The sequence below is a fragment of the Limanda limanda genome, chromosome 13 (genome assembly GCF_963576545.1).
Source record: "Limanda limanda chromosome 13, fLimLim1.1, whole genome shotgun sequence".
Classification (NCBI taxonomy): Eukaryota; Metazoa; Chordata; class Actinopteri; order Pleuronectiformes; family Pleuronectidae; genus Limanda; species Limanda limanda.
The window spans coordinates 14597708-14618303 of NC_083648.1; the positions used below are offsets into that span (position 1 = coordinate 14597708).

General features: G+C 41.7%; 4 protein-coding genes across 4 annotated transcripts in view; all 4 read left to right on the plus strand.

The window, feature by feature from the left end:
• kcnab1b (potassium voltage-gated channel subfamily A regulatory beta subunit 1b) overlaps positions 1-333 on the plus strand; it is a 30196-nt gene extending 29863 nt beyond the window's left edge. Inside the window, exons 13-14 of the mRNA XM_061083613.1 lie at positions 47-135; positions 244-333. Coding sequence (XP_060939596.1) covers positions 47-135; positions 244-333 — 179 coding nt within the window. The remainder of the gene's footprint in view (positions 1-46; positions 136-243) is intronic.
• A 2469-nt stretch (positions 334-2802) lies between these two features.
• pask (PAS domain containing serine/threonine kinase) lies at positions 2803-12264 on the plus strand. Its single transcript, XM_061085040.1, has 20 exons — positions 2803-2995; positions 3686-3915; positions 4043-4213; positions 4398-4532; positions 4739-4873; positions 5079-5316; positions 6016-6197; positions 6287-6416; positions 6631-6802; positions 7304-7539; positions 8346-8463; positions 9017-9603; positions 9706-9833; positions 9940-10092; positions 10193-10318; positions 10424-10558; positions 10653-10852; positions 11163-11296; positions 11400-11549; positions 12089-12264. The coding sequence occupies exons 1-20, from the start codon at positions 2803-2805 to the stop codon at positions 12262-12264; spliced, it is 3729 nt and encodes a 1242-aa protein (XP_060941023.1).
• A 1004-nt stretch (positions 12265-13268) lies between these two features.
• Positions 13269-17257, plus strand: mterf4 (mitochondrial transcription termination factor 4). The gene is made up of 4 exons (XM_061084806.1): positions 13269-13296; positions 13608-14049; positions 15655-15839; positions 16766-17257. Exons 1-4 carry the CDS (start codon positions 13270-13272, stop codon positions 17159-17161), a joined length of 1050 nt encoding a protein of 349 aa, XP_060940789.1. The 5' UTR covers position 13269; the 3' UTR covers positions 17162-17257.
• Positions 17258-18475: 1218 nt separating this feature from the next.
• LOC133018746 (probable G-protein coupled receptor 148) lies at positions 18476-19646 on the plus strand. The gene has a single exon (XM_061085177.1). The coding sequence runs from the start codon at positions 18476-18478 to the stop codon at positions 19433-19435; it is 960 nt and encodes a 319-aa protein (XP_060941160.1). The 3' UTR covers positions 19436-19646.
• Positions 19647-20596: the final 950 nt, after the last annotated feature.

Genomic DNA, 20596 nt, shown 5'->3' on the forward strand with positions numbered 1-20596 from the left:
TACCTTGATACCCCAAGAGCAATTGTACAAACTTCTTTCCCTGCAGCCTGGTGCCTGAGGAACGAGGGAGTGAGCTCAGTGCTGCTGGGATCCTCTAATCCGAAGCAACTAACAGAGAATCTGGGAGCAATTCAAGTATTAAGACAATTTCCTACCAAACCCTATTTTGGATAATCATGTCATTATGTGGTAATGCCAAACAGGCACTGATTGTGTGCTCTCCCTTTGTTTTCCGGACCCCAGGTTATTCCAAAGATGACCCCCGCCGTCGCCACAGAGGTTGATCAATTTCTGGGAAATCGTCCTCACAGTAAAAAGGACTACCAGCAGTAGGATGAACCCCCTTCTATCGTAAACTATGCTCCAGAAGCTTCTCAAAGCTCACTCCTCACAGCCATGGCACCATAACCATGTGCCCAACGTTGCTTGTGTGCTCGTACGACTGTGTGTGTGAATGTGCGTCTGTGTGTGTGTGTGTGCGTGTGCGTGTGCGTGTGCGTGTGCGTGTGCGTGTGCGTGTGCGTGTGCGTGTGCGTGTGCGTGTGCGTGTGCGTGTGTGTGTGTGTGTGTGTGTGTGTGTGTGTGTGTGTGTGTGTGTGTGTGCTCTGCTTGGCTCCGTGTCTGTAGGACGATCAACCAGTGCTCCTTATTGTAAAGTGAGTTACTTGACAAAAGCATGCATGCTCCAGCTATAGCGGCCAGACGCCATGACTCGGTCTAAGCATTATTTACAGGATCCATCAAAATTATTTGTGAATAGAAATTCTCCTCCACTCAAAAAACATGTGCAAAAGCTGCTGAACCACAAATTCAGAGAAGCAAAGGACATAAATCTTGCTTTAATTACTTATGGGATAAGGGTTTTGATGCATTAGGTAAATACAACTTTAGAGACACTTGCTGCTGCAGAAAAGCCTCAATAGGCTCATGGCATTGCAGTAATCAACACACCAAAAGGTTGATCTGTATCAAAATGTACCCAGTTTTGCAGAGGTCTCCCTTTGTAGATGTTTGTGATGTGAGGAAGAAAAAAACAATCGTGATGTGTGTGATTGGGGTCTCAGCAGACTGGATGATATGCTGACCCTCTCCACAGCAGATGGTGCTTGCCTGTCAACGTGATGAATCGTTTCAGGACTGAAGAAACCGAGGTTCTGCTCATAGTGCTGTCGCTAATACTACAAGAGCAAAGTTGAGCTAGAATATGTTTGAAATCATCCATACTGACTGTTATATATATTTTCCTAATGAAGCAGCTATGTCAGAATGAGCGTTTCATCTAATTGTGATATTCTTCATAAAAGTACCTGTTCTGACCCTTCAACCACTTTTTATTTTGGACTTTGACAGACTAACTGTCAGTGGCGATGATATCTGATTCATTTAGTTTTTCTCTATGTTGTAGCTAAAATGTTTGTCTCGTCCCTGTTGGGTAGATGATCCTCCTCTTGGGGCGATTGAGCAGCTAATGAGGAGGCTCAGTTAAAAAAACACAACACACATATGGACCTGGACCCCTGTAGTCACTGCACCTGGAACACAGTCAATTCTTACCCGTCTTCTCCCAGTTGCCAGTTTTACATAATGAGATTATCTTTATGTTCAGCCTGTTCAAACATGTGTTTTGGGTGTTGTTCATCAGATTTGTACATATAAATAAAGAGCTTATAATTCTCATGTGATGTTAAGTAATTCGTTTTTTCTATCCCGTCTTTCAAATATTAGAACAATAGATTCAATATGAATTGTTTAGTGAGTCAGACTTTTGAAAGTTGGCAATGCTGTTTCCTGCTTAATTTCAGCTTGGCTGAGTTTCAATTTTTAATATGAATGCTTATTATTTCAATTCAGTTATTTGCCAGTTTACAGATCATATGAAGCCACGAAAAGACAACATAGTTCAATTTTAAACGCAAGGTCAATCAAATAAAATATCAGTCTATTTTAATTACATGTCAGTCACATAAAAATGTACAAACAAGTTAAATAATGATAAAAAAGAAACAAATGGATGAAACATCCAATAATAAGTAATGATAACAGGCCAATAACTGTTACCCAGGGTCACAGAAAATAATTGTGCTTGTCACTTTTTTGTTTTTGCTAAAGGGTTAATGTCTCCAAGAACAAATTCAATTCAATCATGAGAATTATTGAATCGAAAGCTTTATTTTGCTCGTTTATTTGATTGGGTCCTATTTGCTGCTCTGTCTCTGTTTCCACGGAAACAGTGTCCACGGAAACGAAGGCGGTCATTTCCGGTGATTAGCCCAATGAGCGTTCCCTGTGCGGCAGCGGGACATTTGATTGGCTACAGACGCTTTCGTCGACTCTTCCACTCGACTGGCGCTCGAAACCCGCGATTTACAAAAACACGGATTGAACTAAGTGGAAATACGCTCGTTTAAAACCTGCGTTTGTCCTAAACTGACGAACTGGAGGTGATGACGACGCTGTTCAAACTCTACGGTGAAGTCGACTTCGTTTAGAGTCGTAGCGGTTGAACCGTTTGATCGGAGCGCGGCGGTGGAGTGTTTGTTTGTAGCAACGTTAGCCGTGGAGCTAGCAGCTAGCCAGGGAGAGGCAGCGTTACCTTGTCAACTATCGTCAACGGAGAACCGCCCGGAAGCTGAAGTCTCACGGGGCCTTCCTGCGACTGGAGGTGAGCCACTGCTGTCTGAGTCATCTCCAGTGTCTGTAATTAACTGATTCTGTATTTTGGTGAATCTTTACAGCATCGTTACATCGCTACCATCACACTTTCTCTCTCTCTCGTCAGTTCTCGCTGGATACCCAACAACAATGTCGCTGTCGACCGAGCCTCGTCTCGGGGTCCGGTTTAAAGGAGACACCATCTGTGTGGTGCCCGACCTCTCCTCCGATCTCCTGGAAGATGACTTGGACCTGAACAAGTCCTTTCCTCACACCCGGACACCGCAGTACAGGCAGAAGCTGTTGGCTCTGCAACGTCGTTGTTATCCTGGTTCTTTGACGGGTGAGTTTAACTTGGCACATACAGGACCATCAGAATTAAGAACTAGCTATATTTGAATTTGGACAAAACAAGCTATTCGAAACTATAAACTAAAATTGCAATGACTAGCTCAACAGTGCCCTTATGAAATCACTAGCATATAATGGGTTCTTCCTTCAGTCATGCCATACCCTTCACAAAATTTGTTGTGTAGTTTTAGCATAATCCAGCTAATAAAAAAAAGCAGAAGAAAACCTCCTTGTTGGAGGTAAGTATAGTGGCACCAAGTATATTACATACACTGTCAAGGACCAAGGATCTTTATGAAACCACATTCAATATCACTAGATCCAGATTTCTATTTTGATCTGCTCCAAATTGTGCACACCTATAAATATCAGGACCATAATAATGTTTTTTTTTCTTTCATCGAGAACCATGAATTATTATCAAGTAAAATGTCACACAACTTCTATCGCACAATCTTAAAGGCGTTGAAAAATAAATTCCTGGATCCACACCAAATTTAAGTGTTTCATTCATGATCCATACGACATCCTTCCATCAGGTTTCGTGGTAATCTACCCAGTAGATTTTTCATAACCCTGCTATCATTCAAACAAACAATGAAAAACATAAATATCCTTGGAGGGGGTGTAAAAAAATAATAATCGTTGACATTGGAGAACTTTTTCTTTTTTTTTTTTACAGGAGAACGTTTGGATTTTTTCGGTTCAGTTGCAACAAGAAACCACCAAATCTCTAGTTTACACCCTGACCCCCATGATTCTGCTGTCTGGCCGCCAGACCCGTCCTCTATGTCAGAGAAGGAAGAAAGCCTGTTCAGTCAACTAAACTCTGGAAACTTTGGCCTGACAGAATCGCTCTCTGTCCTGAACCCAAACAAAGTCCTTCTTACTGTCAACCATAAAACCCGAGAGGTAAGTTTTGTGTTCATGTGATTGCGTGAATTAAATGTGAGCAAAGGTAGCTCAGTTGGAATTGGTCAAACTGTACTACAACTGTAGCATAACCTGTACAAACATGTCTCATTACATATTTTTTCAGATTTTGTCAGTGAACGAACAGGCCTGCAAACTGTTTGAGTGCACCCCCAATGAGCTGATTGGACAAAAGCTGGACGGTTTCTTAAAGAAAACCAGTCAGGTCTTGGAACAAGCATTGGAAGAAGATTATCTGCTGGAGGATGGAGCTGTTGCCGCTGTGTCTGGAAAAGTGGTATGAAATATGCAGATAAAAAAGATTAGAAATTTAAATAACATATGCATCCAATTCCTTAATATTCCTCAAAAGATGATATAAAATTACAATTAAGGCAAATATTCTTACACCACCGCTGCAAGAATTTGTCTGTGTGTGTATTGAAGAGTGTGTTTTGTGTGTTGAAATATTGTTTCTGTAGGTGGATGTTGTGACGGAATCTGGAGAGATGCCGTTTTCAGTTTGCTTTCACAAACCCTCGCCTATTGAAGAGCCATGGCTTGTCATGATGGAAAGCGTAGAGCGGTTCTCAGCATTTCTCTCCTTTTCACAAGATGTAAGTACATCCTTAGTTAGTAGCATTAGTTGTGTCAGTTATTTCAGGTTTTGGAAAAAATTCTAATGAGCTTTTTGCCTCCATTAAAAAATGTTTTTAGAAATTCTGTGGTATTACTATTTTGGTACGTTGAAGTATTGGGTAAAATATTGAAATCTTCTAACCTGTTTATACAATTGTTTCTTACACTTCTCTTTAATTTCTAGGGCTGTGTCCTAACCTGTGACCTGGCATTTGCACATCTGCTAGGATACCACCATCCTGACGAGTTAAATGGGATGTCTGTGAAGGAGCTAATCCCCTTTTTACAAATCCCCCTGCACACTCATGCATTGCCCAAAGTAAGCACACTTTGAAACCAAAATTGTCCCACTCAGCAGAGGAGCGCTCTCGTTCTTAAGCTTTGCTTTAAAGTTTCTGTTTACCAGAGTGCTTCTTAGTCAGTTCAGGAACACGCAGAAAAGAATTTATATCCCTACGTTTTAAGCTTAGGTACTTCTTTAAGTCTGTCATCTTAGACTTTGCTTTTTCTTCCCTCTCTTTTAGATGCTAAAGGTTCAGAGACGGTACGGTAAAAGCCGAGGGGGTGCATTAGTCCCGCTGTGTATCAAAATTCAGGGGGCTGTCTTATGTGGAAAACCCCAAGACAACGAAACTGGTTTCACCTGCCCATCAGATATCCTGGAAAGCTCTGATGTACAAGACAAGCAGCCTTGCTCCCCTCTCACCTCCCCTGTGTGTAAGACAGAAGCCTCACACTCTCGTGGAAAAGAACCATCTTCTGGTGAGTTGTTTAGTTTGATGCTAAAACTAATCTGTCACCTATAGCTAAATCTCATAGGGATTAAAAACATTCAATATTATTTTCTAGCAAACTGGAGCATAATCCACTGTGTCACTGTTATCCTGCCCAAACATCTTGCAGAGGGAGACTCCAGACTTGCAGAAAAAACATGCAGAGAATAGATTAAACAGTCAAATCCAGTTGAATCAGAACAAACTGACATGGCTTAGAATGATCACAGTTTAAAAAGTTTTTCTTAATGCTGCGCAAACAATGTTATCATATGACAAAGAACACAAACACTTTAAGATGCATAAACTTTACATACAACACTGCTCAACAGAAAACATGCATCTCAAAACTATTCCAAAATAATTTGAAAGCCCAATGAGGTATCTAACAGCTGCATTTAACCAGGCTTTTCTTATGATCCATACACATCATATATGGTACTTGCAATGGTAGTTTAGATATATATATATCTCTATATATAGAGCATTTTATTTATTCTGTAAAAAGTTTCATATTGGTGCATGTCAACAAACATAAACACCGATACAATAAGTTTGTGAAAGGCTCATATCCGTCAATATTATTGGCCAACCAAGATATTGGTCGAGCTCTAGTATGTACCTCAACAGTCTATTTGTCAATTATTGTGATTTAATGCATTTTCAACATGCGTCTGGTTTCTCAAAGGAATCCAAATGGACGCCAGGGTCCTCTCCCCAAGCCCTGCGCTGGAGTACTCTGGAACAGTCTGGGTGTTTGCTCCTCTGAGCGGTCTCCTCCTGCTCCGTCCTGATGGCTCCATCTGCAGCATTCACGACCACCTGGCCCTCAGTTTGTTTGGCTACAGCAGGGACGAGTTGCTAGGAAAGGTTAGCCAACACCATCAGTGGAATAGTACCGTTTGAATTGAGATTTGGGACGACCCTCACTTCTGTTATTGCTACTTTTTCCCCAACAGAGTGTCACTTTCCTGATGCCTGGTTTCTATGGATGGATGTCCGACACAGACGGAAAGACCTGTCCATTCTCCAATTCTGAGGCTGAGGCTTGTAAAAGTGCCGCCTCATCCAAAATATCAGGGAAATTTGGTGGGCATTTAAATCCATCTGTGATGTATACAAATCATGTTTTATTATTTACTTTCTGTGATTAGTCTTTATTGTTCTCTCTCTGTGTCGTAATAGTTTCCTTACTCAATTATTTTACACAAAATATATTCCTGTTGTTTTTTACTTTGTCTTGTCCTGTAATACTATTTATTTGCAGTACCTATACTTTAATAGTTATTTCTCGCAATCCTAGATCCGTCCTCACTGGTGGCAGGCGATATGGCCACGGTGCATCAAGCCATCATGGAAAGAACCTCGTCAGGCAGAGGCAGGATCTTCACCGGAACCGGCACCAGACTGGAGAAACAGGCCGGCGCGTTATCAACTCTCTCCCCCCCTGTGGTCACGTCTACACGTGTGGTTATGTAAGTATCCACATGTGCTTGTTTTTCATATGCCACTTAGATATTTTGTGCTCAAGGACTTCATGTTCATCAAAAGTAAAAAAGACCTGTTCCTGCAGACTTACTTGCCTCAGCCATTCCAGGTATTTACTGTGCCTGCTGCCTCAGTTGTTAGCAGACATTAGATTTAGTGATGGACTTTAAGCTTGTTTTTTTTACTCTAATAATGGATAGACAAAAGCTGCTCTATCATAGATAGACAAAAATGCTTTTATCATAGTTTAATTTCGTCTTTTCTTTCAAGGCCAAGTTTTTGTAAACTTTAAGGCTGAGAATTGTTAAGTTGTCGGTGTGTGTGAGCAGACTAGTTTCCCCCCATGATACAATCAGACACTAGGGGATGAAGAGCCCAGATTTTGAAATTATAATGTATTAAATTAGGTGTAAACATTAATTAATTACATCCACTGTTACATCCACACAACACAGTATTTTGAGTAAATCCAGCCATTCTTTCATCAGGGCCGACGACACAACAGAGCTGATGGAGGAGGCAGCCGGGGTCGCTCCGTGCATGAGTCAGCTGGACAGTGCAGACACCACTCAGGCTCTCCTCAAGACATTTGCCTGGGTGGAACCTCCAGGAGAAGAAGGCACCTTCTGCCATATTCTCCCCGAACCATCACAGAACGATGAAAAACAGCAGCTTTGCAATGGGGTTCAGAAAAATAACCAACCTGCCAATGAGATTGTTCCAGGTGAATTTTATCCCCAAGTGTACTACTTAAATATTATATTTTCTATTTTCCATTAGGTAATTTATTTGTAGATTATTTGTATTTCCTGTTGATTTTCCAACTAGACTCTGCGTTATGGCTGATACCGGTGTTTATAAAATATAAAATATTTATGGAACTGTTATAATACATTTTATAAATGTATTATAACAGTAGCTTTCTGTTTGACCCTGCATGGCAGTGATGATTGCAATCATTGTTGTATGGCCTATTGCTAGTGTCTGGCAACACTAAATAGCTGTTTTTCCTGTGGAATTTTTCGGGAATATTGCCAAATTCTTAGGGTTAGCTTGCCCTGGCTAACAATACACTACTGGTAGTCACTTCTTCTTTGCTGCTCTAAAAAAAATACTTTCCAGTGGCATTTTAACGCAACTGCTGATTTGGAGCAGTAAATAAATTATTCCTGGTAAAAGAAAATTGAAGTTTAATCGGGGTGAAACTAATTTACTTTCAAGACGAGGTATCAGATTGGTACATAGATTTGTCTACTCACCCATGTCCGACCCAGCGTTTTCTTCTGTATTGGAGGCATTTCTGATGCCGGTATGAACTGAACCTCTCCTGTACACAGTGCACTAAACTACAGGAGTATAATATATATTCAAATGGGAACAGAGACAGCTTCAAAGAAAAATCAAGATAATCTGTACAAAATTCTATATGGAAAGGTTTAATGTTGTTTGTATTGTTTTCATATATACAGTGAGGATTAGCATATAAATAGCAGTCTTGAAAAATATTCATCATTTTATTCCCTTGTTTAGACACTCCCACTCAGAGAGGACATGCTGTTGGCACCTCCCCTAATAAAGGAAAAAAACAACAATCATGTGCCTCTGTCCTCGAGGATTCCAGCTATGAGGTCATTTCACTGGAGAGCAGGTAAGGAGAGAAATCCTTTGAATTAAGAGAATTATTATTTGTCACATTTTTAGCACCTTAATTTCAATGTCATTATTACCACATTCAACATCTAATTGTCAAGACAGCTCATATGTCATGTCAGTAATCAATACAAGACAAGAGGTTATCACACTAGTTTTCTTAATATCTATGATTTTTACTCTCAGATTGCTTATTAGTTCAAGTTTTATCATGAAAAGGGACTTGAATTTAGTTGAATGCCTTAATTTAGAAGAAAGCTTCTCTCTCCTGGCAGAGCAACTGCAGAGTGATTCCATAACATCAGTTTGGACTGAACTGCTTTTCATTTGAATATTTTATGGGCAAAGAAGCCTGAAATAAGAAGAATTTACAGCCCTGAAAGACGGTAATCTGCTGTTTGAAATGGGAGAGAAAGCATTTAACATTCTTCACCAAAAGTCACAGATCCCTACCCCCCCTGATAAAATAATACCATCTGCCCATTTTGAAAAGATTTGTACATCTAGCGCTGAGGGTTTGCTAATCATTGTGTAAAATCTCAATTTCCCAGATCTTCCTCTGGCTTCTGTGAAACATTTGCTGGTAATGGTGGGTCTGACCCAGGCCAAGCAGAGGAGCCTCATGCAGCACAAGTGGAGGACTCAGCCAGCTACTTCCTGGACCTCAACAGTAATGGTGAACTGGTGACCCGGGCTCTGGCCGATCTGAATCTGAGCAGTAGTATAGAGCTGCTCGGTGGCGGAGAATATGGCGATGACAACCAACACTCCATAATATCCTGCGTTACAAACGAGCTCCTGCGGACACCCTCTCCATGCGAGGTACAGTTTGACCAAGAGGCGGAGCCTGTTGAGACTAAAGAAGCTGCTGTGGTGGCCAGAAATGGTTCAACTGAAGACCTACAAAAGGAGCCATGCGAGCAGGAACAATGGCCAGCTTTCTCTTCAATTCATAACGGAAAGAGTGCGGAGTTCCCCGTACAAAGGAATGGTAGGAGTCAGTCAGCGAGAGACACTCCTTCCACATCTACACCTAAAAAACAGAAAGTTAGCGGACACACCCTGTCCTCAGACGCTACAGAGATACTGGAGGGTCGATTTGAAGGAAGTGCCTATCACAGAGATGGCACAAGAGTAGGTGGGTACAAGTTTGCAGATTTTTTTATGAGAGAAACTAAAACCGTAGATACTCCAACATAAAGCAAATAGACTTTGAACAGCCTTTTGTTTTCCCCTCCAGATGTGCAATGTGAGGTGTGCAAGACAGACCTCCCTGATGGAAGCTCTATGTTCTGTGTTTGGATGAGTAGACCTGGCCAGCAGGGGACGATGTCGCAGCACGACCAATCAGGAGTCGGTCTCGGAGAGGTTGGTAGCAAAAAAGATCTTAAGAAATAAGATAGAAGGCCACATTATTCATGTTTAGCTAAATATCAAAAGTTCTACTCATCATTGTTTCCTTTTTGCCCTCCAGAGGATTGGTGATGCATTACGCTCCACCATGGACTTGGAGCACTCTCGAGCCTGTGAAGGACAGTTTGAAGAGGAGTACCAGCCAATTAAAGGTGTGGGTAAAGGAGCCTTCGGTTTTGTCTGGAAGGCAGTAAGACGCAGTGATGGGCAAGAAGTAAGAATTTAATTTTATCAATGCAGAATCATACCAATAGTTTATATTTAGAGTAAGGTTTGGGATGATATGGCCTCTTTATGACATGTTCATTTCACAGGTGGTGGTAAAGTTCATCGGTAAAGCCAGGATAGTAAGTGACTGCTGGTTAGACGACCCCATGCTGGGGCGAGTCAGCCAAGAGATTGCCATACTGACACGAGTGCAGCACCACAATATTGTCAAGGTAACTGGGTTGTCACATTAAAAAACTCAAGGCACAAACTTTCAGAAACATTTATTTCTAAACTGTAAGTATTTCTTTGCTTGATGTTCATGTGTGTGCCACTAGGTGCTGGAGGTGTTTGACAACGGGAGCTACTTCCAGATGGTGATGGAGAAACACGGAGAAGGTCTGGACCTTTTTGAATTCATTGACATGCAGCCGAGGTTAGATGAGCCCCTGGCTAGCTACATCTTTAGACAGGTATGTACAAGGATTTATTTTTTTAATTGCACATTACAGTTATTACAATTGCCATTTGCTCCCTGTTAAACTGGATGCTTGTTCTGTGTTCCAGCTGGTGGCTGCTGTCTTCTACCTGAGGGCTAAGAACATCCTTCACAGGGACATCAAAGATGAGAACATCATCATCGACCACTGTTTCCACATTCGACTGATAGACTTTGGCTCTGCTGCCATGATGGCTCCAGGGAAGCTCTTTTACAATTTCTGTGGCACATTGGAGTACTGCTCCCCAGAGGTGCTTCAGGGAAATCCGTGAGTATATATCACTCATAAATAACAAGTGATGTTTGTTCTAAATAGGAACATCCTAGTGTTATTGACATTTTAGGCTAAAAGGGGAATAATTTTCCTCTTAAAAGCATCAAAACTGAGAGCAGAGCACTATTTTTCAGTCCTGTATGACTTTTATAACCATTAATCTTAGCTCAACATTAGCTTCAAGGATAATTTCACTATAAAGTTAGAAGTTTAATAGATGATGAATTGATTGCATGTTCCATATTCACAAGCTTTTTCTAACTAATTAACTAATGTGTATCTCCTTGTTGGTGTATTTCTGTAGCTATGAGGGTCCGGAGCTGGAGATGTGGTCACTGGGGGTTATGCTCTACACTCTGCTCTTCAGTGAGAACCCCTTCTGTGATGTGGGTGAGATCCTTGGGGCAAAACTCAAGCCCCCGTTCCCCCTCTCTGCAGGTATACAGCACTTCTTTCCTGTTGACTGGAAATAGCTTTGTCTTTTACATTATCACTGGCAATCACAGGGTGTCATCACTTATTTCTCTGTGTATGTTCTCAGATCTCACTGGCATGCTAAATGGGCTGCTGCACCCTGACCCTGTTCAGAGGATGGTTTTGGATCAGCTATTGCTGCAGCCCTGGATCAGTCAGCCCATTTCCCTGGCAGAGTACAGCTGGAAAGAGGTGCTTCCTGGAACTCAGAGCTTTTGTGAGTATTCTTTACAACCAGGCTGACTATGGCCACTTCAGATGTAATGAGGTTCCATCTCCGAAACCGTAGACTCTATATAATAATGGACGACATGACACTACTTCCTCTCAGATATGGATGCAGCCATATTGCCTTTTTGACGTCATTTAGAGCCAAAGTCCTCGCAGTATTGGTCACGGTGTGAAGCCGTTGTCTGGAGCTACGAAAAATACACAAGCTCACAATCAGTCTTAACTTAAAGTAAAAAAATAGCTTTTCATCAAATTGGTCTGTGTCCCATTTGCTGGGTTTATGACCTGTTTTGCAGCCAGCCACCAGGGGGCAATCAAAATGATTTGGCTTCACTTATGTCACCTCGCCCATCTTTCTGAACAGTCTGTATGAGAAACCAACAATTAATATATATTTTCTTTTAATCCAAAAGAGTTTGAATTTCCTGGCATTCCGAGTGTGAGATGTTTTAGAACTTGGGTTCTTAGAACTGTAGATGACAGTAACAGAGTTGAGCTCATGCACAGACTCTCTTCTTTCAACAGGTTCGCCACAGCAACAAGAGTCCAGCCCTCACGTTCACAATAGACCAAGCTTGTTCCCAGATTGTGGTGACAAGACTCTCTCTAGTGATGAGGAGGAGGAGGAGGAAGATGAGGATGAGAGGTTGTCAATGGTGGCCCTGGAGACTGAGCTCCAGAAATACCTCTGTGACAACTAAAGACTGAATTTAAAGGGAGGGGAGTCTAAAATTTGACCTGTCACCGTGCAAAGACAACATGAAGTGTGAAATAAGAAAAAGGAATTGTTTTCTAGCACAAGGACATTGACAAATACTACTGGCTTGAACTGAGTCTTCTGTAGACAAGGAGAGACCCTGCCTTCTTGAAACGCACATCGTAATGAGCATCATTGTCAAAAATAACTTGTGCAAATATTGTAATAACAAAGTGCAATACAGTCTTGAACAGGCCAACTTTTTTTCTTTTTTATTTAAAGCATTTTATTTATTCTTTAGCTTAAGGGAATATTTAATCAAAATCACCGTAATAATTCACAGGGATCCAGCGTTTCCACCAAAATCGAAGTCTATTCTGTCCATGATTTTAAAAAGTTTTAATTAAAATTGTAAGTATATTTACACTATTATCTATTTTTGTACCTGAATAAATATTTTACCACAAGCTTGTTTTTCACACTAATAATCAAATTTATTATCTAAAACTAACCAGAATGTATTTTGTTTTTATTTGTCTTGCATACGTTGTAAATTTATTTTAAATGTATAACAGTAAACACTAAATGGTTCTGAAATTACTTTATTTGTATGTTGCTGTTTCTATTCAAGTGACACAGAAAATAGAGTGTGCACTTGGTAAATAGAGCTTGTAGATTGTGTTTAAATTGTAAACTATAATTGTACTTTGTATCGTCATTAGTGAAAAAAAAAGAATTTTAATGATTTTCTTATTAAGCGTACATGTAATAGGTTGATGTTATTTTGTGAACTATTATATCTCTTACTCCCTGAAGATTAAAACATTTTAAGTCTGGTCTAACTGCGCTGACACAGATCTCTTTTTACGATGTACGTGTAAGTCTTTAAAAAGAAAGAAAGAAAACTACTCACTTAAAAAAAGAAAAGAATATCAAAACGTTTGACGAGGCGGAACCTTTCTGTACCTTATCAGCGTAGAGCACGGAACTATATACAAGACGGACCAGCATGGAAACCACAGTGGCTGCACGGCAGGTGACCCAGAAAGCTGGAAAATGTTCTTAATTATTTCCTTTTCAGACACATAGCGTGTTATTAAATGTTAATGGAGTCTCATATTTTAAAAACGTGGTAATGGCGCAGATAAAAGTTGCTCTTCAGTGTATGAAAGCCCATTATAACCTTGATGTTTGCTAACTTGAGCTAAAGCTAAGGTTGCCACTCTTCTCCAAACGTCTGATCTGTATTCGCTCTGAAGCCCAAACTGTGACACATGTGCCGATCAAAGTAGTTGAATCAATCATAGCTGCAGATGAGGTTTTAAAGCCATTTCGTCTTTGCTGAAGGTTTTCCGGTGGACTGTGAGAGCTGCCGCCGCCTCCTCTCTGCTCAGCCCACCTCTCACATGGAGATGCCTCCTCCAGCCTCCACACGCCGGCTGCGGGCTCTTCTGTTCCTCCAGCAGCCGGAGTCCCCTGCACTCATCGCACCACCACCACCCAGTTAGTCCTGTATTTGAGACGCCGGTCACGGAGCTGTCCCCGCAGTCTTTAGCAGACATGGGATTCACAGGACCTCAGGCTGAGCAGATGATGGAGACCGCGTCCAAAGCAAGAGGAGGACGAGCTGCCAGACACGCTCTGTCCTCCCTCACGATGCTGCTTGCCCTGGGGCTCAACCCCGCCAGCGTCCTGAAGCTGCTGCAGAAATGTCCTGAGGTGTGCAGCGTCAAGGAGTCCCAGCTTCAGCAGCGAGTGGGGAACCTGAGGAAACTGGGTCTGGTCGAAGGTGAGATGATTGTCTGCACAGATCAATCAATCAATCAATCAATCAATCAATCAATCAATCAATCAATCAATTCGTTTATTGTCATTACCAGAGTACAGGTACAAAGGCAACGAAATGAAAAGAACGGTTTCAGATAGATTACAGCATAACATGAGGGGAGAGAGGAGAGAAAAAAAAAAAAAAAAACAGACTATGCTGCTAGAGGAGTACAGTGTGGGAACCGGAAAAAAAAAACAAAAAAAACCTTTGAACGGGATAGCTCACAGAAAAAAAGAAAATTCGGTCGTCTACCCACCGCTGTGCCGGCGGAGGGGTGGGTGAAGTGTTTGAGTCCAAAAAACACTTTTGGAGTTTCAGGGGTAAACAGCATTCTGTGGTGTCATCCATGTGTCCAGGGCCGTGCAGAGACCTTTAGAGGGGCACATGGGGAATAAGGCTCACATGCCGACAGAGCTTAGAGCTACAAGTTGCTATTGAGGGGGGGATGGAGATGTTTCTGCTGTCACTGTTGCTGCTGTTGGAGGGCTGTATTGATCTGACATACAAAAACAAAACCTGGGAGAGATATTAGTTGTTTAAACAAGTGATCTCTGCACTCTTGCTCTGGGCTGTGGCTTAATGTTTCCTTCTCTCTGGGTCTCCATCTCCTTATCTGACCCATCACTCTCCACGTGCTGTCCATCTGGGAACAAGCCACACTTTACTGTTGCAGCTTTAATCTATACTTTGAATAACCATAATCATCTACTTTTGCACCTAATCAATAATACCCCCTATATCTAATTTGAATTGTATTGGTTTTTGGTTGCAACGCTGTTTACCCCTGAAACTCTAAAAGTGTTTTGTGGACTCAAACTCTTTTACAGTAGACAAACAAATAGTTTTTATCACAACTGAAGGCTGCCATTAGGTTATTTCATGTTTGGAAGGGGAGCATGAGGTGAAGGGTATTCAGCTCCAACAAGCAACTTTACCACTAGATGTCACTAAATCCGACACACTTAACCTTTAAGTGGAAGCAGTTCATGCCCAGAGAATTTTAAAGCAACTCTGTGTGACTTTACTGAACAGCAGCGCCCTCTGCAGCCACGCACAGTAGTAGGATCCGTGCCTGTGTAGAGTAAAAACTAAGTCTGTCAATGCATTGAGTGGAGCTCTGACTGCATGGTCCCACCAGTGGATATTCCCCATGATCCCCGGCTCCCCTTGTAACAAATACACCAAAACTCTGTTAAGAATTTCTGATATATTTTGTTTTCTTACTGAATATTGGAAATGAATGCAGGTTTTAATTATTTTAATAAGTTTAATAACTTCAATAAGTCTTTTTAACTTATCTACAGTTCAGCATTACTCTTCAACTTGCTTGACCTGATTCTGACAGTTGAAACTGCAGCTAACAGTAAGTTATGTACTTGTCACAAGAGATCGGACCTGCTCACCAAGGTGAACAAGAACAGACGTTCAGGGTGAGGAGTGCAAATGAAATCCGCCCCAGTCTCCTTATTCCAACCTCATTTAGAAGCTTCAATTTTAAGGTAAAATGAGCATAGTGTTGCTTTTCTATGTAGTGTGTGCTTTAAACATTTAACTGTCTCCCCATAGGCAGTCTTCAGAGAGTGGTGGCCCATTACCCCCAGATCCTGACTGTGCCCGTGAAGACAGTAAAACATGTGGTGGTGCTTCTCCGGGAGAAGTGTCTGTTTACTGCCCCGCAGGTCACAGACATCCTCAGAGAAAGTCCGGCCATCGTCCTGGGGGATCTGGCTCAGTTGGAGTTCTTGTTTCAGGTGAGCTAACAAAGCAAACAAGGAAGTAATGAGACAGTGCTGAGGCAAAACATCATTATAAATTGATGCGTGCATCAGTAGAATAATATCAAATAATTCTTATCATTAATTCAAATAATTAATTACGAGAGTTATTGGATATTGATTATTTGCATTTATTTCGTATCATTTATAAAAATTCATAACATACGTGGAGTCTTTATTTTTGTTGCAGACAAAAAACAGGTGAAGATACAATTTTGTGTTGTGAACTTTTGATGAATGTGTGAACATGAGAAGGAATTAGTTGTTAGCTTGAGTCAAATTAAGTTCAACACAATTTGACTGAACTTCTGTCTAAGGGCAGCACACAGTTTGAAACGGCTGCTGTCATCGTAAACAGATTTAATGACTTCCTCAAACTATTGGCAGACATCAGATCAGAAGCCACAGTCGCTGATAAAGACAACACCCAACATTAGCTGTGTCAAAGTTTGTTTTGGATAACGAAAAAATTGAACACACATTATTGTTTTCGAAATCAGACTCGTGCTGACAGAGGTCAATCACACTTTGACTTTCCTTTCACCATCATCCACTGCTCCTCCTTTACCTTTGTGCATTGCATTCTGGAACAGTTGTTTATGCGTTGCTAACAGAAATCTACATATTTATTCTACACACTGACTTTAAACTTCTATTTCATTTTCCAGTAAGAGCCCACTACTCACTAAAAACCTGTTTAGAAAAGTGTAGTGCTCCCTCTGGTGGCTGCATTTGAACTTGACAAATTCAGTAATCTACTGTATGATTTAAAGATCTCTACAGAACAGATTTGGAACATATACTAATATTGAAATAAAATGTTTGTTGAAATCTTTGTATTTCTTAAGTTCTAAATATCAGTTGTAATTGCATACATGTCTTTTTTATCCATCCTTCCACAGTACGTCTACTTTCGAATGGGTGTCAAACAGGCGGAGATTATTAAGTCCAGGTTGTTCCGTTACTCCCTGGATGAGGTCCGATGTCGACACAGTTTCCTGGAGCGCAGGGGACTGTACCAAACTCCAGACAAGAAAGGACAGACCATCATCATCAACCCTAAACTGGACAGCATCCTCAACGTCGACCAGAACGCCTTCCTCACAGCCGTTGCGAAGGCGTCAGTGGAGGAGTATGATGTCTTTCAAAGACTTGTGGCAAAAGAGTGGCTGGAGGAGGAAAAGGAGCAAGGCAGCATCAACGTCGATGACACTTATTCTGAGGAGGAAGAGGAGGATGAAGATGAAGAGGAGGAGACAGGAGGCAGGAGTGGATACATAAAGACAAGAAAGAGATAACGATATGAGGGAACTGAAAATAATTTCAAGAGGAAATGGAGTGATTAGACAAAATGACATCTAATGGCAAATGAAACAATAAAATGTTTACTCTCAGCTGTTTCTCAAGGTCAGGTTTATTATTAGGTGCTTAGAATATTCTTATCTAAAACAGAATATTCTTATCTAAAACACACACGGAAACACAATGCTGTGTCTTCTCTTCACAATGAACTAATGTTAGAGATGGATCTGACTGGTTTGGAGTTGAATGGTGTTTATTTAAGTGACCTCATACAGACGTGAGATCATGACTTTATTGACGAATAATAACAGTTTAAACATTTCACTTTTTTGCTCCATCAAGAAGTTTTTGGAATCTTCCTAAACTGAAGGAATGTCAGTAACTTGACTGATAAAGAGGGAAACTTCAATCGAGCCATTTTCAGTTAGACGGTTTTCACATTTCGGGTAGAAAATTAGAAAAATCAGCAACACTGAGCAGTGAAGGGGATGAAAAGCTCCACCCTGTTCCTATGTTACGGCAGAGTGGCCCCAGCTTTCTCCCACCTCATGTTATCTATATGAGTCAACAGAGAGTGCATCAGATAAGAGCGGGGGACAAGACGAGTCCTACTAAGCATCCATTGATTTGGACGAGTGCTAAGCTCGATGGATGTGCATCAGAAGAGAGAGTTTTCTGTTCTGGACGTCGGGTAAGAAAAACTCACCTTTGGCCGATCAATAATGTGTCGATAAAGTGTGTGTGTGCAAAGTGTGTATAGAACCGAGTGATTGAGTTGATGAAGCTTCAGTTTTACAGCTTCATTTGAATTTGTTTTCCAATGTGAAATATTTCCCCAAAGCGCTGATCATATTTGAATAATGGCAGTCAAATGACGTTGTCACGTGAACTGAACACATTTTAATATCAGTGCAGTGCATGGAAAATGTATAAGCTCCAAGTTTGCTCCCACTGCAATACATCACGATGACATGTATGAGAACAGAGTGACTGTTTAAAGACCATAATTCACAAAGTAATTACTCCTGTTACTCTTCCTCATGTGGATGTTTGATCAATTGATTGATTGCACAGCACATGGGTTATCTCAAAAGACGGCCTCCTTGTGTTTTCACCGACACACTTAATTAAGTGGCAAAACTGTAATGTTAATTTAAAAATAACAATGAAGCAGATATATTACATTTTGAAGCAGTTTCAGTTGCTGATATTATTAACTTGTGTTTTTTTCATTCACAGGGAGCTGCAGGAGGAAGTGATAAACGCATCGTAAATCACATCTCAGTCTGTCTCTGTATCCCAGACACACAATGGCATCATCAGTACTTGTGGCTAACCTCACCCAGGAGTGGGTGGACTGTCTGCGGAGGTGGCACATGGAGTATTTTTTCATTCCGACCATAGTCGTCACCATGGCCACCTTGCTGGCCAACCCTGTCCTCCTGTCATGCATCTTCCTGTCCCGTGCCTTGAGGCGGGAGACACGCTACCTGCTGGTGGCCAACACCCTGATGGCCGACATGCTCTTCCTCATCCTCAACCTGGCCGTTATGATCTGCAACGCTGTCAGTGCTCAGGTCCCCTGGGTCGTGTGTGGGCTGTTCACAGCCGTCACCGTCACCGCCTACTGCTGCACCGTCCTCACCATCACCCTCATGGTGGTGGACACCTACGCTGCTGTCCGCTGGCCTCTCCGCTACCATGACCTTCTCCCTCCTGCCCGCACCCACCGCATACTGGTGGGGGTGTGGGTTCTGGCAGCCGTGTACCCCTTCACTCTGGTGATCATGATGGAGGTGGGGAGGGGAAATTCCGAGGAGGGGTTGGCTGTTTGTCTTGTTCTCGTCTCTCTGGGTCTCATTCAGGTCCAGAACATAATAGCGATCCACGTCTACTTCTTCGTTGCCGCGCTCTTCTGTGCTTTGCTCATTTTTTACTGCTACATTCGACTCTACATGGTAACAAAGACCCATGGCATCTGGCAGAGCCGCTTCTCCAGGGCGCGGGTCACCCTGCTGGCCCACGGGGTTCTGCTCCTGCTCTACTTCACCCCCGGCTTTGTCTTCATCCTGGAGCTCTTCCTGTTCCAGAGGAAGGACATTAGTCATGATGTTCGTGTGTGGGTCAGCACAGTCAACATGTGTGTTTTGATGTTGCTGCCCAGAGCATTGGCTCCGTACCTCTATGGGCTGAGGTACAGGGAGATCTCTGACACTCTGATGCAGCTGCTGCATCGACACAGGGGACTCAGCCAGAACTCAGCATCATGAAGGACTCAGGACTGTTATCACATTTCTACAGTGGCATTACTTGTGATATCTGTATTTTACATGTTTTCAAAGTAGCCCTCCAACAAACAAAGATAGACCTGCAAGACATTAACCAGGATTTCTCCGTATGGCCCCTCCACCCTAAAGTTATCTGACTAGCCTCAATTGGATCTAAGTTATCATTGTGTGTACCTAAAACAGTCAAACTTGAAATAAGTGACTAATAACCAAAAGTTATTTAAATGCAATTATAGAAAAAAAATATTAAACTCATCTTCAGGTCATATCAAGTTCGAAATCCTCAATAATTCTCAACATGACCTTGTTGTTGCCTTGCCCAGTTATTGTCATTATAAAATAATTAGTTGTCATGCTTATCTTTCTTTGTTTTAGATAATACATACAATGGCTCCAGTGAAACGTGCATCAGTAAATCGACATCCCTGCCATCTCAATTTTCAACTATCATTTGTTTAAGAGTCATGAATCTTTTTGTTTGTGATTGACACTTCTTTCAACGCTGTGGTGGGCTAAATAAAAATAAGTTGAAAACGCTTGCTAGTTATTTGAAAATACAGCAGTGTCACTCAGCAGAGCAAAATCCTCCATCAAGGCCCAACAGTCCCCTTATGAAACCACATTTAAATTCACTACATTCCGATTTGTATTTTGGATCTGAACCAAATTACACACAAACATCAGTGTCTTTAACAAATATGGAAATTGAGTAGTTTTTGCATAATCCTGCCGACAAACATACGCAGTGAAAACACAACCTCCTTGGCGGAGGTAGTTATACAAACCAAATATGTATTCCATCCTCGTTATGTAAAGTTAAAGCCACTCAGCCTCAGTTTTATGGCTGCAGTAACAAAGCACTTAACTCCACTTGCTTTAAAAGCCTTGTGTTCTAAAAGGGGATCTCCATCATTGACACATGTTTAATTGACTTGGCAGGTGACAGAGAGGAAGGAGGGACTTCCCCTTATTCAGGGAGAAGGTGTGGTGAACGTAGACATGAGTCACCAGGGCTGGAAGGACTCGGTCTAACTTGTAGCTGGTGCAACAGGTCAACACATTCTTCTGTCCACTGGGCTGCGTCACTGCTCTTTCCTACAGCAAACACAAAAGAAGTGTGTTGCCGTGCTCCAAGTTCCCATG